Source organism: Anabrus simplex, chromosome 3, assembly GCF_040414725.1.
Source record: "Anabrus simplex isolate iqAnaSimp1 chromosome 3, ASM4041472v1, whole genome shotgun sequence".
Classification (NCBI taxonomy): domain Eukaryota; kingdom Metazoa; phylum Arthropoda; class Insecta; order Orthoptera; family Tettigoniidae; genus Anabrus; species Anabrus simplex.
Window position 1 is genome coordinate 505,811,928 of NC_090267.1, and position 18,355 is coordinate 505,830,282.

Here is an 18,355-nt window from a genome sequence, read left to right on the forward strand (position 1 = left end):
CCAACTGCCGACTTCTAACTCCATCAGACTGCTTGGTATTCACATTACGGACAATCTGAAATGGAATAAACACGTGGAGGAAGTGAGGTGTAAGGCATACAGAGCGCTAGGTTTCGTCCGTAGAAGTCTATCGGGAGGAAGAAGTAAATACCAATATAAATGGTCCGTTATTGGACATTATAAGTAAGAAGTAAAGCCCTACGAACGGCTTATATTTCCCTAGCGCGGCCCATACTATTATATGGCCTTCCTTCCTGGCATCCAACGACAACGGAAAATATGAGGAAACTAGAGGGTATCCAGTGACGAGCAGAATGTTTAATTAACAAACACATCCCCTTAAACACAGCCAGGTCATTGCCACCAGTGAACTCGTTATGTACACAAATAGATGTAGCCTTCCTTAGGAAATCCCTGACAGGTAACACACACCTCTCCCCTTTCCACCGCCTGCAGCTCAATTACCGCTCTGTTAAAAGAGGCCAAGGAGTTACTCTTGTCCCTCCCTTCGCTAGAACAACCTCATATTTAAATGGGTTTTATGCAAGGGCTGCTCGTACCTGGAACCTTATACCATCAGAGGTAAAGCTGCTTCCTCTTCCTCACTTCCTCCACGAAGTAAAGAAAATGTATATGTAAATAGAAGCCCATATGCGATGTATATAACTTGTATAAATTAGAATTGCAAGAAGGATGGGCGAATGTGTATGCGTGCGCGTGTGGGAGTGGTTGTGAATGAGTGTGTATACAGGAGTCTGAGTGAGAGTATAAATGTCTAGGTGTTCTTACTCTAATATTTTCAGGATGAATCAAGATTATTATTATTCTTAAGGGTACAGTGTTTGTAGTGTAAATATGTAAATTTAAAATTGTCTACATAAGTTTATATGTAAATATTCAGTAGAGTTTATGTACAGATGTGGAGATGGAGGCACTTCAGTGTATGTGGGGCTTGCCCTTTCTCCATCTACCACCCCTAAATTGTACACGTACAATTTAAGGAAAATAAATAAATAATAATAATAATAATAATAATAATAATAATAATAATAATAATAATAATAATAATTCAGTGACTAAAAACTATCGAACTTTTCTAGTGAATTAGAAATTCAAGTGCGTGAACAAGGATATCAGAATGGACCAATATTGTAGAGATCGGGTCAGCTAGGAAGATGTCTGGGAGTGCATGCGTACTTTGCATTATCGCGCGTAGCGCATCCCCTCCTAACAGAGCTCCTGCTGCAAGGACAGTTAAGTGCATAAGTTTACACTCAGCTGTCCCGCGCTGCTTTCTAATTTCTCTTTGTGTAGTAATTGTGGTTAGTGGCGATGTACGTTAGACCTATCTGTGACAGTATGGAAGGCGTTAAAAGTAGCCTGCATCGTAAGGTGCTAAAGAGTCAGACTCGTGCAGCAATCTTGAACTTTATGGAAAGGGGGGCAATGGAAGAAAAGTTCGTGATAGATTGTAAGAAAATGCAGGATAGAGTAGCAGCAGCTGTTGGAGTGTCAGAAAGTTCTGCGGCACGAATTAAGAGCGAAAAACAGAAAGCGATAGAATTAGGAAAACCTATGGGTGGTCTGTTTGAAACACCAAACAAAAACAGAATGCGCACAAATATTATTGCTGGACTGGACGACTTTGACAAGGTGCCTTACGTCGTATTGTTAACAATTTTTATTTGGATGAAAAATGTTTATCTACAGTTTCAAAAATTCATGCAATGTTAGATAAAGACTTAAAGTTCAAACGATCCAATACTAGCGTCAAGCAAATCCTTCGATCATTAGGATGTCATTGGAAAATAACTTACACTAACAAGCGCATCCTAATGGAAAAACATGACATAAATTACAAAATATTTGTTGAAGAAAAAGCCCAGTATCGGCGGAGGATAGGCTTATAGTGTACACGGATGAAACCACTATGCATACGTCCCAGTATCCAGCAAAGACTGGTCTGATAATTCAATATCCGGTATATCAGCGCTCATGTCAAAAGGAAAAAAAGACATATAGTTGTACATGCTGGCAGGGAAATGGGTTTCATCGAGAACTGTCTACTAATCTAGAAGTCTGGCAGCAAGAGTGGTGACTACCACGATGACATGAATGACCGTAAAATATTAACCTCCTTCGCATCGTATCTGAGAGTTTTTCAATTTCCTTGTAGTGTGTTTCATCCTTGATGCATATTATCTTATTATTATTATTATTATTATTATTATTATTATTATTAATATTATCAAGTTATTTTACATGACGGGTCAGGTTATGAAGCCTGGTGTTATAGCAATCCATATTCTACACTGTACATCTACAGCGTCGTAAAGTTAATTTTACATCAAATTATAACTTAAAATAAGGACTACGCAAATTGATACACGGAAACGATATTGACAGCTACTATAATAAGAAGTTAAATTATGTTCTAACTCCTTAAATCTATCTATCACCTGTTACACTTCTAAATAAATTCATTTCGGCTAGGTATGTCTGTACTTTACAGGTAGAAGGTAATTCCACTAACTGAAAATTTGCGAAATGTTACATGTCAGTTATAACAAATATTTCGGGACAACTGTACGTCGCCACAACACTGAGCGAGGAGGGGAAGTCAGCGTTCTCGCTCCCAGGGCTCTGCTTTCTCACTTGCACACTTCCCCTCACCGGATGTCTTCCTAGCTGGCCCGATCTCTAGCCTAAGTTTCTTTCCAATGCTGAAGGTAAGCATTTTTTATTTGATTTCGTGGGAAAGCCCACTCTTTGTACAATACGTAATATATAAATTTGTTAAGTTATAATGCGAAAACTGACAGAACTGTGATTTTTTTTTTCTGAGAGTCTAAATTATGCCGGCACAGGGTAGGGAAACCATCTTGAAACGTCCGGGCTCATAGTGTTAATCATGTCAGCTATAACTTCATCAGCTCCTGCTGACTTACCACTTCTCATCTTATGAAGAGCTTGCTCTACTTCTGTCCATGTAATTCGGATATCTTCCTCTGCTGTTTTCTGTCCTACATCCTCAACAGAGATCTCCTTAGGACCATTTACGAGCTTTTCAAAATACTATCCCATTGTATCCCTGATATCTTTCATATTGCGAACTATATGCCCATCTGCCATCTCCAGAGCTGTAATTGCTTCTTTATCTGATCTTTTACTTTTTACCATTCCATATATCATTTTCATATTCCCTTTAGTTGTAAATTCTTCTCAACTTTTCTCTTTTTCTTCCTGTACTATTCTCTTGACTTCCTACTTCCTGTATCTCTATTCTTTTGCCATCTCTTCCAATTTATTGCTGTCTAGTCGGTCTCTGTTGATTCTTCTGTCAGACTTAGCCACATCAAGAGCTTTTTTGGCTTTATTCCTTTTCATGATGGCTTCTTTCACTCATCATTCCACCAAGATGTTCTTTTATCTCTAACTCTTCTGCTTGTTCTTCCACATACTTTATCCGCACTACCAACCAGAGTTGCCTTAAAATCATTCCATTCTTCATTATCTTTCTTTGTGTCTGTTATTGGTATTCTAGCTCTGATTTCCTCTTGAAACTGCTGCTTGACTTCCAGATCTTTCAATTTTCAGTCTTTAATTCGTGGTTTTTTTCTTCTTGTTTATTTTAATAATAGGTTTGGTGACTCTTAGGTCTGCAATGAGAAGTCTCTCACTCATCCTGCTGAGTTGCCCTGCACTTCCTCACCGTTTACTCCAAATGACGTCATCTGCAAACAGCACTAGTTTCAGCTCCTGTCCCTGTGTTTTTCCTTTGTCTCCTTCACAATTTTGTCCATAAACATTATGAATAAAAATGGTGACAGTACTCTTCCTTTCAGTAGTCCAGTAACGTTCCGAAACCATTCTGTTCTCCCCATGTGTGTCACGACACTACTGCAACAATTTTCATACACTGCTTGCATGTATTATATAATTTATTTCCCAAATCCTTACAGTTGCACTACTTTCCATACCTCTGCTTTGGGTACATTATCTTAAGCCTTTTCTAAATCAAGGAATAACACCACCATATCTCTTCTGTTTTTTACAATTTGCTTTACGTTGCATCAACACAGACAGGACAGGAAAGGCCTAGGAGTGGGAAGGAAGCGGCCGTGGCCTTGATTCGGGTACAGCCCCAGGATTTTCCTGGTTTGAAAATAGGAAACCATGGAAAACCATCTTCAGGGCTGCCGACAGTGGGGTTTGAACCCACTACTCCGGGATGCAAGCTCACAGCTGCGCGCCCCCAACCACATATAACTCACCCGGCATCTCTTCTGTATTCTCAACGTTTTAGCATTAACCCATTGAGCCCTGCATATTTGTTGGATTGAAACTGCATTGGCGCTGGGATTATTTTGGAGGAAATATAGTGTCGCTTCATATCATGAGAAATTTCTTACTTACAAGACCATTAAAGATTTAAATATACATGAAAACAAAAGATTTTCATACCACAAACTGCGAAACAAGGAATAAAGTAAAACATTTTATTTTATTAACATCAAGGGACCATGCTCAGTCCGCCTGCTGAGCTGTAACACAGTCTTCTCTTTACACTTCCTCTTTGATTTCCACATCTATTTATTCTTCAGGAGCGTTGCTCACACTATTACTAATGTTACTACTAATTTCACTGAAAAAAATCACATTCCTAATCATCATTAGTTCCTAAAAGGTGTTATATATCGGTAAATATCAGTTCTATACTGGCAGCCATCTTGTTTACAAGCGAATCTCAAAGTCTAGAGATAGCCCACTTCAAACTAATATTACCAAGCACACTATCGATATATGTTAGCAAAGAGCATATAACATTGCAAAGAAAGAGTCCCTACTCAAATCATAAATGCAACTCACTCTGCCATCTCTTGAGGAAAAGTTGAATTACGTAGTAAAATGAGACAACGGAACAGTTCCGTGGTCCAGCATTTGGTCCACCGAGACGAAGCACAGAACAGTTCCATGGCTCGGGCCCAATGAGTTAACGGCCTCATAATGAAGATGGGGTCTAGTGTTGATCTTCCATTTCAAAATTCATACTGCTTTTCTTCTAATTGTCATTCCATCTTTCTCTCATTTCCTTTTCTAGAATCCTTTAAAATATTTCTACTACCTGGAATATTAGTGCTTTCCTCTCGATAATTACCACACATCATCTTGTCCCCATTCTTAAATCTATATACTAAAAGAGTTTACTAAAAACAGCTTTGGCAAATCCGTCCGTCCGTTCTATTGGACCAATTCGCTTCATTTTTGTTTTATTCTCCCCGAAATTACCTGTCAGTGAATCATGAAACACTGATAGGTCTCTAAGTTCACCCAACTTTGAGTAATCATAAAATCAAATCATTAAATGATCACTCTAATAATTGCTTTCCCCCCCCCCCCCCCTTTTTTTTTTGCAAGCTGCTTTACGTCGCACCAACACAGATAGGTTTTATGGCGACGATGGGAGAGGAAAGGGCTAGAAGTGGGATGGAAGCAGCCGTGGCTGTGGCGAATTGGCCGTGTAGTTAGGGGCACGCATCTGTGAGCTTTTACTTTTTACCATTCCATATATCATTTTCATATTCCCTTTAGTTGTAAATCCTTCTCAACTTTTCTTCCTGTACAATTCTCTTGACTTCCTACTTCCTGCATCTATATTCCGAGTACTGGATACTGGCCACACTTAAGCGACTGCAGCTATCGAGCTCGGTACCAGTAATTGCAGGCAAAGGCTTACCCTAACCTGCAATACATTCGGTACTTAGCAAGTTGCTAAGTGGCTATCACTTTCATTAATATTCTAATAAGACTGTATGTGATTTTCATCCTAGGTAATGTCACTGCATGCAGCCATGTTTGATTACTACCTGTCAAGCCAGAGGTATACACTTCCTCCGATCGTGGAAGAATATTATTCCTGTTATATACTCTTTGATTCTCTAACTTTTCCCAGCTTCCAAATATATTCAACAGATGGCAGAGCGTTCCTAATTAAGTTAGATGCTACTACGTACAAACAGAACCCATCATGATTTACGCTTTAGACATTCTATGGGAACATCTATCGAAGGATAACCTAGCTACACTAGAAAGACTGAATGCCATGCTAGAAAAAGTTCTCTGGCTGGCAAAAAATGCCCCTTCGAGACTAATCTATGAGCTCAAAAGACAACCGTTCTGTATAGCAGAAAGGCGATTAAAAACACCATTGCCTTCTACAATACAATACCAAGCTTTACACCAAGAACTGCAGGATAAAAAAGTGAATATATGTATAGATATTACCACCGGGCAAGTTGGCTGTGCAGTTAGGGGCATGCAGCTGTGAGCTTGCATTCGGGAGATAGTGGGTTTTAACCCCACTGTTGGCAGCACTGAAGAGGGTTATCCATGGTTTCCCATGTTCACACCAGGCAAATGCTGGGGCTGTACCTTAATTAAGGCCACGGCGGGTTCCTTCCCACTCCTAGGCTATCGCATTGTTGCCATAAGACCTATCTGTGTCGGTGCGACATAAATCAAACAATTTTTAAAAAGAGAAAGATTTTTACTAAACAGACAGCACGATGACATCAGAATGGATGAATTCTGAATACGAATTGTTTATTTATTATTTATCGTATGGCAAGTATACAAAAGAAAAGTAAAATTTACACCATATACAAGGACAAGAATGTTGGTAGCGTTCACATTTACAAATCAATGTCCAGTTGCTGTAGCCATTCTAAGAAGGGGGGTGTAGCACTGATGACATCTTGGGCTGGTCCACCGTACTTCCTCAGAGGGCACTCCTCAATAATGTGTTGCACTGACTGCTCTGCAGTCACAGGCAGGGGATTCCCGAAGTCCCCACTTATGTAGCATGGCATTACATCTAGCGTGGCCTGTTCTTAAACGGTTGAGTTTAGACCATTGGTGTCTCTTCAGGTGAAATCCTGGGAGTCCAGTTGTGGTGTTTCATACATGCAGAGCTCCAGGTTTGATGCCATTTTTCCTGGACATTGAAGCCAGTTATGTCATGCCATATTGGGTTCCTCGATTTGAGACGAGAAGGAGGTAGGTCAGTAAGGACCACATTGACTGGGAGATTCTGTAGATGATCAGGATGGTGTAACTTTTTCCACTCGCGTATAGTTGCTTCCTGTCGTCTCAGTTCCGGTGGGGGTATGTTAGAGGCTTGTTGTTTAGAGGGGCCTAACATCAAGGTCATCAGCCCCGGTGGTATGTTACTGATAGTATGTAGCCACAGGATTGGGTTCTCATACATTTGTTCAAATGGATGTCTAACTTCCTAGTATGAGCGCTACGTTGCCACACCGGGGCACTATATTCAGCCACTGGATAAACCTTGGTGAGGGCAGGAGTGCGTAGTGAGGATGCATCATCTCCCCATGTTGTACCAGCTAGTTTCTTCATGATGTGCGACGTGTAGATAACCTCCTCATTGCGTACCCTGGGCAACGGACTGCTTATGCAGAACGGCTGATAGTCTACACAAATAGGCGACTGTACTAGATCCTGGATCTCTCACGGTCAATCAAAGTTACATCAGAAGATGAATATGAACTGTAGCATACTATAACACGCTTCTTATTAAATGTTCATAAAGCCACTGAAAAGGGCAGGAAAAACAATGTGACTAGACAGGCATATCAAGACGAGTTATATGCTGCACGGGTCCTCTAGTACAGGTATTATTACACCTTTACTTCAGTCCTTTGGTACACGTTTGGTCAACCTGGGGCAAGTATTCTATTTGACGCCTTGGGTGATCTGTGCGTCTGGATGTGGGATGATGATAATGAGGTAGGGAAAGAGAGAAAGAAACCTGGTGTCATCACGTAGCCTACTCCTGACGAATAACGTCAAGGAGTCTGCTCAAAACTTTAAGTCTCCATCCAACGGACGAATCACCATCAATAGCATCATACGTCCTCACTCCATAAGAACACTGCAGAGAGGTTTGGAATTGAAGCCAGGCTTTTGACACGATCAAGTGCCGGCCAACATTCTGATGGTGAAAATTTTTTCGACCAGCAAAACTCGAAATGGCTAACTGCAGCGTCAGACCACTATAGACTTGACATCTTAGTGATCATGGCCACCAGGCAGGCACCTTTTCTATTGTGTTTTCACAAATATAGTGACATAATTCCTTCTCGGAATATGAAAGAGCATGGTGAGCCAACAGACGACGAGCGAGAGCAACGGTTAACTGACTGCAAACCTCTCAACATTATTAAAACTTCTGTAACTGTGGTTTAATGTCACACTAACACACTGTATGTCTTATGGCGATGATGGGATAGGAAAGGGCTAGGAGTGAGAAGGAAGTGGCCGTGGCCTTAAGGCCTGGTGTGAGAATGGGAAACCATGGAAAAACCACCTTTAGGGCTCCTGATGGTGGGATTGAAACCCATTTTCCCTCAAATTCAAGCTCACAGCTACGCAATCCTAATGGTGTGGCTATCTTGCTCGGTTAATTCAGGATAAATAATTTTAGAAAATATAAAAAATAAGGTTCCTAGAAGGAAACCATAATTTAACTTCATCAATTGCAAATGTTAAAAACATTAAGCTCTTTACGCTTTTTCAATCGTGAAATTATCAGCATTTCACCCCAGTATTTGTCAAACTGACTGTGAAAATCATATAAAGTGAAACCTTGTTATGACATTTTTACAGGGGACAAGGAAAAATAACTTGTTAACCGAGAAAATGTACTAATGAATATACGAATATAAACTATCCAACAGGGGTATGGAAACTCCAGATAAGATTTTTTCTGACGCGAGGGCATTTTACGTCGTTTATCCCCGGGTGCAGTGAAAACTATAGACCTATCTACCATTTTTAAAGACGAAAGGAAAGTATTAACAGGTGTGAAGAACACGAGAGAGCAAATATAAAAACCTTTTCTGCTGGGGATTATGAAATAACAAGTGCCAGTACACTGAAAGGTGTGAAAAACACCAGACAACAAATAAGAAAACATGTGCACAGAGACCAACAAATATATTGAAATTATTATTGCAGATCACACTTTCTAGGAGCCTTTTATTTTGGAGCAGTGGGTAACCAAACATTTTCTGGTCACACGCTTAGACGATGAACTGGAGATTACACTCGACACGTGCAACTATGAGGAATGACTCTGGCCGCCATTTTGAATCGAACAAAACTCTGACCAACTTATGCAATACCAATATAGTTGGTCCGTTATTGGACATTATATCAATTTGAGTGATCGAGTCGAAACTCAAAGGAGCAAGTTTCAACATTTGTGACCTCTGCACGCTTAAGCCAGTCCACTTTCTGACAGATTTTATCTTGATTACTAAGGAATTTTACATTTTCCGTATCCATAACTAGGTTATCACAAGACAAATATGCACCACGCTAGTCAATTTCACTTAACTACTGTATGTTCCTAATCTACTCAACACAAAACACATTTCTACCTTCTGAATGGAATGCGAAATACAAGCACAAACAGGCTCACTCGGCAAGCAAAACTGAACATTGCTGAGGTTAATGGCTTGCTCTCCGGAAGTGCAACTTAGGTTCAGAAACACCTTTTCTCATAATCACGCAACTGTGGAGACTTCAATATGGTGGTGTTTATTGGTACAAGTAGATAACCATACCCAGGGGAGCTCATTCCCGACTCCCGCGCTTTGCTTCCAGCGTAACATCGCCTCATGCTGACGTCACGTGGAGGTCTCCTTTCGGCAGCTGTTGCGGTGAACGATAAGGAACTCGCTTTCAGTATAGGTCTATTTTGCGGTACGTAGTTTTGTAACATTTTCCATATTGTGTTGATTGTTGTGTTAAAGATGAGTAAGGTTTCTAAATATAAAGTTAATTGTGCTATGGCACAATGTACTAATTGGGGATCGAAAACAACTGGTGTCGTGTACCATAGATTTCCAAAACGTGAGGAGATTAAGCGAGTGTGGGTGTTGCACTGTAAGCAAAGTGACAAATTTAATCCTGATAATGCAAGAATATGTTCCATACATTTTCGTCAAGAGGATTATGAAATGCAAACAAAGTAATCCTTACGAGATTTGAGAAATGAACTACTGGTACTACCGCAGAGAAAAATCTTGCAGGCAAATGCTGTTCTGTCTCTGTCCATTGCAAATTGTCATGGTGGTGTTCAAACACTAGCACCGTTCCGAGCCAAACAGCAGAGCAAGTAGGCCTATCTGTCTACTACTTTTCATACAATATTTAATGATATTTAATATTCAATAAATACAATATTTAATAAATCATAATAAATTTGACCAGCTACGTGGAAGTATGAATAAACTGATTCTGTCTTGCTATGGTACTGTATACTGGCTAGGGTAGCTGACTTTTGTTCAGAAGGCTTGGATTCGATTCAACGATTTATGTGAGAGCACAGAGTTACGACAGTATATTAACTTACACTTCAAACGTGAAGTAGTTAGGCTTATTTTACTTAACCTATCGTAGTTTCGATTTTATATATGTTTAAAACATGATCGCTCATAAAGGTTTATCTTCATTTTACAGATTTCAAGTGACAGAGATTTGCGTCATGAAGTTAGGAGCGTGAAGAAGTGGGCGCCGTCAACATTAGAGACTTTGTCACCAAAGAAAAGAAAAGTTTACCAGGCGACTAACACTGAATCGCTTGAAAATGAGATCTTAAAACTCCGTAAGCGAGTGGAGATTTTGGGAAAGGAAAACACGATTTTCAGACAAAGCGAGGCTGCTCTAAAGAAGCTCAAGGGACCTAGGTATCTAGAATATCTAGTCTCAAAAAGACGACTACAGTAGAACCTCGATTATACGTTCCCGGAAACTACGTTTTCCTGTATTATCCGTTCAAATGATGTGGTCCCACGAGCATCCTAATTAAATCACGTTGTAAAAATCCCGCATTATCCATTCCTTGAAGAAACGATTTCCCGTATCAACCGTTCAGAAATTTCAGTCCCATCAACGCTAAATCCTCGATCATGCATTTTTCAAGAAACTGTATCTCACGAAAGGACGGCATACTTGCGGATCTTGGTGTTAACGTCCAGTCAGTGCGGTAATTTGAGGAAGCGGAACAGCGATCGTCGGTGAACTTGCATAAGGGACCATCTTAGCATCGCATTCGGGTGGTAGGCCTACTGTTTAGAGAATCGAAATCATAAAGCAGAGAGTGTCCACAACAATTGGAAGGAGACAGAGCGCATTTCGACAGCTCTGCTTGAAGACGGAACAAGTTTCGTCAAATGTTCGTACTTGCAAAGCGTCTACATTATGTCCAGGGTTAGATGTTTACTTTCTTTCTCTCTTTTTCTTTCTTTTTTTTTCTCCCGAGGGTATCTCCGAACAGGTTTTCGACACTTCCCTCAGGGCACTGTATAGTCACCGAGCTTTCAGGCAGGAATCTAAACTGTTCCTTCTTAAGTAACACAGATTCTGTATTTTAATATTATCGTATACGCTTACATTATCGAGACCAGAACAGATGTTGCACCTTACATACATAAAGCCATGGGAGGTTTTGGGATTGCCTATTACTGTTTTGGACCTATTGTAAGACTAGGAATTTCATGTTGTGTTAAAATGCTAAAACCACAGTTGTTTATTTGCGCACATTACATGTAAAAACCTTTGCATCATTTCACACTCGTACCGACTTGGACAGCGAGCGCATTTTCCAGCTGAGCTCAAGGTCGCGAATAACAGTAAATTCGGAAGTTTTGATGATATTTTTTCTCTTTCCAATTTAATCGTGATTAGTGATGGACATAATTGAATATAATGCATTCGAAAACTTGAAAATCGATATTTATATTTGAAACAATATTCTCGAGTTAAACATAACCTCTAAGAGTCGATGTAGGTCGTAGGCCTAATTTGCGCGGTACAAGATTTCCACAAACTGATTACGAACAGTATACCGGTGACCAAATTACAATAGAAGATTTAAAGAAAAAGGGATTTCGCCATCATGTTGGGCAGTTTTGTATCCAATGTATTTTATTATATTAGATTAGAGAATTAAAAAATACTTGTGGTCGATTGTTTGGCTTGATGTTATTAGGTTTTCCGAACAGTTTGACCGATCAAAGTTGCTGAACTGAAAGTTGTTTTCAGAGGAAACCGACGAAGTTTCCCCGGTAAAACTGAATGTAATGTTTCGAAACTTTTAAGTCGCGTACCGGTAATTTATGTTTGAAGCCGGCCCCACGGTCGAACTTGCCTGCCTCTCACCCGGAGGACCCAGGTTCAATTCCCGGCCAGGTCATGCATTTTTACCTGGATATGAGGGCTGGTTCCAGGCTCACTCATTACCTTTAATTGAGGAGCTATCTAATGGTGAGATGGCGACCCCAATCTAGGGAGCCAGGAATAACAGCCGAGAGGGTTTGTCACACTGACCATGCACCACCTCGTAATCTGCAGGCGTTCGGACCGAGTAGCGGTCGCTTGGTAGGCAGAAGGCCCATTGGGGCTGTAGTTTGGTTTGGTTTAGGGGTGTTTGTAAGATTTTAAGTTTTTTTTTTTTGGTGATGTTTAGCCAAATTGTTCATGGTTCATTCATTCCCGGATATTACGTTTTCCCGAGTTGTAAGTTTTTTTCCGGTGGTCCCTCCAAAAATGGAGAATCGAGGTTCCACTGTATAACCGTCTCAGCTAAAGGTGAAGAAGAGTGTAGACGGAGAGGAAGTATTAACCGACAACAAACAAAAGAACCCTCTGCCACTTCGGTTCGCGCAGCTTGTTTCGGTTTATCCCGATGTTACCCGACGAATCAAGGACAAGCACACGCGCAGCTGGCTGACAGACATGCCGGCTGTCAAGCTGGCGTTAACACATACTGCAAGTAGCTGCAGTCAGGCTCTTCGATTGAGGTTATTCTTTCATTAAAGCCGGAAACACAATGCAATTAAAAGAACGAAAGTAAATGTAAAGTGGCCAAAAGTATTAAGCATTGAGTTAAATGGAACTACTTACAATACCCAAGCTGTAAACCATATTTTTTTAAAAAAAAATAAATAAAAGTATCTGTTCCAATAAGCGTACACACAGAGGACATAATATGAACAACACAAAATAACCGTCGAAGATACTCTCTGCTACAGTCAAGTATCTTTTCCGATTTTAACACACACTTCGATTTGTCCAGTGTAGGTACAGTATTTTTTCATCACGTAAAATTAGCTCATTTTCCGACGTGTCACTTCTTTTGTGAAGTCGTCTGTTTCGATCCTTTTCTTGTGGACTGTTTTCTTGCCATCAGGTGTAGAAAAATGCTAACGATCCTTGGCCATAGACGTTTTCCCTTCCGCTAAAATACGTTTCACCAGTGACTTTGAAACCCCTGTTGCTTCACTTGTTGAAGCCACTACATTATAATGCAGTTTATGAACTGCTTTCTGTTCTCGTAAGTGAGCAGCTACGTTATATACTATTTCTCTGGCTTGTCCCCTTACAGGCCATCCAGATTTGCTACCAGACTTCAAAAGTAGCAGCCATAACTACTGTACATTCAAATGACACTCTCACTAGAATAATATGGTACACAACACTATATAGCTGAAAGACTGGGCTGCCATCAATTATTTCGCTGCTGAGCGGCTTTAGATGTGTGTGTGTGTGTTGGCATACCAGTTGCGCAACTGCCGATATTTCTAATTCTGTTTTTTACAGAGTCAAGAATTTAGTTTATTCACCTGGTTAATGTGCTCCGTAATGAGTAATGACCCTTGAAGGTCGCTAGGTAACACTGTTCAACACTATATACATAAAAACATTTACCAATACAGTTCACGCTACACGCGAAGGAATTATAGGACTATAAATTACAACTAAAGAAAGAAATGTGAATAAAACTGACAAAACAACAAGAGCGCTAAAATGGATACAGAAGTGACAGCGAAACTCTTGTGTAACAGTGCTTCACAGTGTACACAGTACGGTGGCCAGACAGCATGTGACCCCCTCCCCTACTCCCTATGATATCAGACATCCACTCTGAGAGAATGCGCGGAGAAGTGAGCTTTGTGCAGGTTCTTTTGTTAGTTGCAGGGTAATAGTTAAGGTTCTGTCCAAATGTTTTACACCAAGGCAGATTTGATGTCTCTTGGGAGGCAATAAACGAGTGGAGATCGCTTTCCAGAAAAGCATAATATGATTATTTGACCATGTCGCTCAACCATACAAAAATGGATTCGGTGCTTTAAATGTAGGCCCGGAATTTTAACAGAGGTGCTATATCTGTTGAAAGCCAGCACAGTAAATTACAAGGAGTCTGACATTTGATGAAATGAATATAGATATATATGGTATTTCATACCATTCATCTGATGATCACATACTAGGGCCTCACAGTAACGTCCAGGTAGCGATGGTTCGAGGGCTCTTTGCTGCATGGAAGCAACCCATTTTTTAATGATTTTGACGTGACAATGACGTCAGAGTTGTTAAGAAACATAATTAGTAAACTTGAGGCTTGTGACATTCATATTGTCGCAGTAACTTGTTACATGGGGAGGGGGGCAAAAATGCCAAAGTGTGGAAGGAACTAAACGTATACAAGGACAAGAGCTCTTTTGCCAATCCAGTCGATGATAAAAGGAAGGTGAGCGTGTTCTGTGATGTAACCCACCTCTTGGAATTATTGAGAAACCACTTTTTAGATGAAGGTTTGATGTTAGCTGATGGTTCAGAATTTCAGAAGACAATAGAACACCTGTTACAAACTCAAACAGGGGACCTGTCAACTACACATCATATTAAGGAGGCTCGCCTGAGTGTAACAGGCAGATCCCATCAGAATGTGAGAATGGCGGCGCAGTTATTTTCCAGAGGCACAGCTCTGGTAGTGCGGTATACTTAGGACACTGAAAGCAACTTCATCGAGCTAGTCAATGACACCTTCGACGTGTTGAACTCCAGGGCACCTAAAGATGAAAATACTCCCCTTAGGAGCGGATACAGCTTAAACTTAAGGAGCCAGGAAAATACTCTGAAGCGCTTTCTGAAGGTAATTCACAAGTGAGATTTGGTAAATGGAAAACTTTACTTCCATTTTAAAAGGGGTTCATAATATCTATAAACTCTCTCTTAGGACTTTTTGAAGACATGAAACATGCAAATGTGTCTTATATTTTCACTGCCAGATTAAACCAAGACTGCTTGGAGAATTTTTTTCACGTGTCCGTGGCCTAGGAGTTTTTTAATAGCAATCCGTCCCCTTTTGAAGTTCGTAACAGAATTCGACGTCTATTACTCACAGGGAGTAATGAAATCCCTCTCTCCTGTAGTGTCAGTGAAAGCTGAAAATAATTCATCACCGAGTGATACGGGTATTTTTCATCCTAATGCTGATAATGAGGAAGAATTCTAGAGCTTCGTAAGTAATGAACTATGTATAGATATTTTTGAGGGGTCGTTAACACCTGTACCCGTAGATGAACACGTAGATGAAACGTTGGAGTTGTTAAGGATGGAATACTTCCTATGTCATCAAAACGTGAGTTTTAAATACAAATAAATCAATAAATATTCCAGTGTTTCTATGTATTGTTTTTACAGCCAGCTTTTAAGGTGTAATTTCGCAGAGTTTCTTCTATTTTCTATCAACGGTATTATATCACTGATTGCAGATGGTATATAAAGTACCACGTTATTATCATAAGGCCAACCTTTTAATTATTTATAAGAAATTGAACTTAATTTTTCCTAATTATCGAGGTTTATGCTGCATTCAGGCAATGCAGGCGAGCGCTTCTAGCCCTCCCGGCTACATCACGCGGGATCAACCTATGAGAGCGCTATGAGCGGAAATGGCCTACCTAATATACTCTACCTACCTTGAACCATCCCCTCTTAAGACTAATCAAAATTTTCACAGAGTTGGAAATCGCGTTTCTTTCAGAAGGGATGACAAATACAGTAACATTTTCAGGTCTAGGAAAAATGTGATCATACAAAGTGGTAATAGCGAAAATTTGTGATGCGATAAGATTTTTATATAGATTTAATACTATGAGAATCAGGACTTCGAATTTCCGACTTGTTAAGCAGGAAAATGTGTTAATGAGGAACGCACTAACGAGGTTTCACTGTACTAGTACTGTATTTCAAAACTGTCCCTGACACATTCAATATTAATAATCAAAGATTTACATTAGAAATTTTTACATTCAGACAAATTAATGAACCTAATCCTGACCTACTATCCGTACCATGCAAACCTACAATGAAGCATATACGGTAAATATCTAGGCTAGGAAGTAAAGGCAACCAATTAACTTACTAACTAGACCTTAAAATCAGACAGTGAAATCAAAACATACCAGAAAAGGTAATTCTCTTGACATTTCGATCCGCATTGGTGCCCAGTTCTCCCTCATACTCTTGAAGCTTGCGATGGACCTGAATAAACCGCTCCTTGTACCTTGAATGAAGAAAATACATAAATAAGGATCATGATTAGAAACATCATCATTGATGAGCAACATGGATTCTTTTCAGGACGGTCAACCTGTAGCAATCTTCTTTTATTCTATAGTTCCTCTTGGATGCAACAGAGAACCACTCCCAAGTTGACTGCATTTATACAGACTTCTCAAAAGCTTTTGACACTGTCGACCACAATATCTTGCTGCAAAAACTAACAGGCTACGAAATTAATGGGCCTCTCCTCTCATGGTTTGAATTGTATCTTAAAAATCGCCTGCAGATTGTTAAAATAAGGAATCATTTTTCTGCACCTATTATTGTTACCAGTGGAGTTCCTCAAATGTCTCACCTTGCGCCCTTACTTTTTACTCTCTACATAAATGACATTAAAAATATACTTAAGAATTCTGAATTGCTTTTGTTTGCTGATGATGCAAAAATTTTTATGCAAATTAATTGTCCACTTGATTGTTTAAACCCTGAAAGAAAATCCTCTTATGCGTTAGGCCTAGCAAGTCAGCAGGAGAGTATTGAGTACAGTTGCTTTCAATAAGAAAAAGAGCCTCGGAAAGAATATTATAGACCGGACTGACACGTCCTCTCAGACAATTGTAAAGTATGATGACCGTAAGGCTGATGATATACAATGTTCTGAAAGGAAACCCCAAATAAAAAAGAGACCCAAATACCGAATTGGAACTATGAACATTCTATCATTAACTGGAAAGTTAGAACTCCTAGACGTGATGGATAGAAGAAAAATATCATTATTGGGATTAAGTGAGACCAAATGGAAAGGGATTGGAAGTAAGACACTTTGTGGAGGTTATAAATTATACTGGAGTGGACAGGAGAAGGTAGCGAAAAATGGTGTTGGATTCTTAATTAACGAAAGGACTGATGCTACAGCTGAAGTTATCTGCAAAAGTGATAGAATCATTAAAATGTTCATGAAACTGGAGAACACTAAGTACACCATCATACAAGTGTATGCCCCACAGACAGGCTGCAGTGAGGAAGACAAACAGAAATTTCGGCAAGACCTGGAAGATACAGTTAATGAGGAAAATGTTATTATTATTATTCGAGATCTAAATGCGCAAGTTGGGGTATTACAAGATGCCATCCAGGCAAGCAAGAAAGCTAATCTTTATTGCAATCTCAAAATAAAGGTCGCCAAATTAGTGCTTGATTAATAACGTAACCCCCAATTTTCTAAAATTTACCAAGAAAACTCATAGAAACACAGCAAAAACTCGCGCGACTCCGCTTAAAACCGATAAAATCTGGATTAAAGAGGAAATCAAATTTCTCCATAAAAATAAATCTCTCCTGAACCACAAACTATATGAAACTCATTTAGAAGTTTCCAGTCTTCTTTGCCCCCTCGAATGGACGTCCTTTCAACTACACGTCTTTAACAAACTTAACCTCACTTTGTTAAAGAAACAAAACACTCTTGACAAGAAATGGAATGCTCTTAAAAAAAAAAAAAAAAAAAAAAAAGCTTAGCAAACATAACACCCCAAATAACACAAGGCCTAATGATTTTCACCAACCTGTAGTAATTTGAACAACAATTTCTTCACTTTCAATAATGTCATTTACCAACAGATAGGTCTTCCCATGGGGTCACCAGCTTCAGGAATCCTTGCAGATATCTACATTGATCATTTAGAGCATTCTCACATCATTGGCAAGATCAATGGCATTCAACATTGGACACGCTTTGTAGATGACACGTTTGTTATTTTAGACTCCCACGTTACTAAGAGCAACAGTGTACTTGGATTTCTGAACTCCATTGACCCACATATAAAATTCACCATAGAGTCGGAAAACAATAAAGCCCTTAATTACCTGGACTTAACCATTATGCGCAACAGCAACAACACTATCCCTCAATATATAC

General features: G+C 39.7%; 1 protein-coding gene across 1 annotated transcript in view; it reads right to left on the reverse strand.

The window, feature by feature from the left end:
• The window catches only part of LOC136866885 (death domain-associated protein 6), a 282,179-nt gene that overhangs the window by 114,499 nt on the left and 149,325 nt on the right, over positions 1–18,355 (reverse strand). The window contains exon 5 of the mRNA XM_067143978.2: positions 16,338–16,438. Coding sequence (XP_067000079.1) covers positions 16,338–16,438 — 101 coding nt within the window. The remainder of the gene's footprint in view (positions 1–16,337; positions 16,439–18,355) is intronic.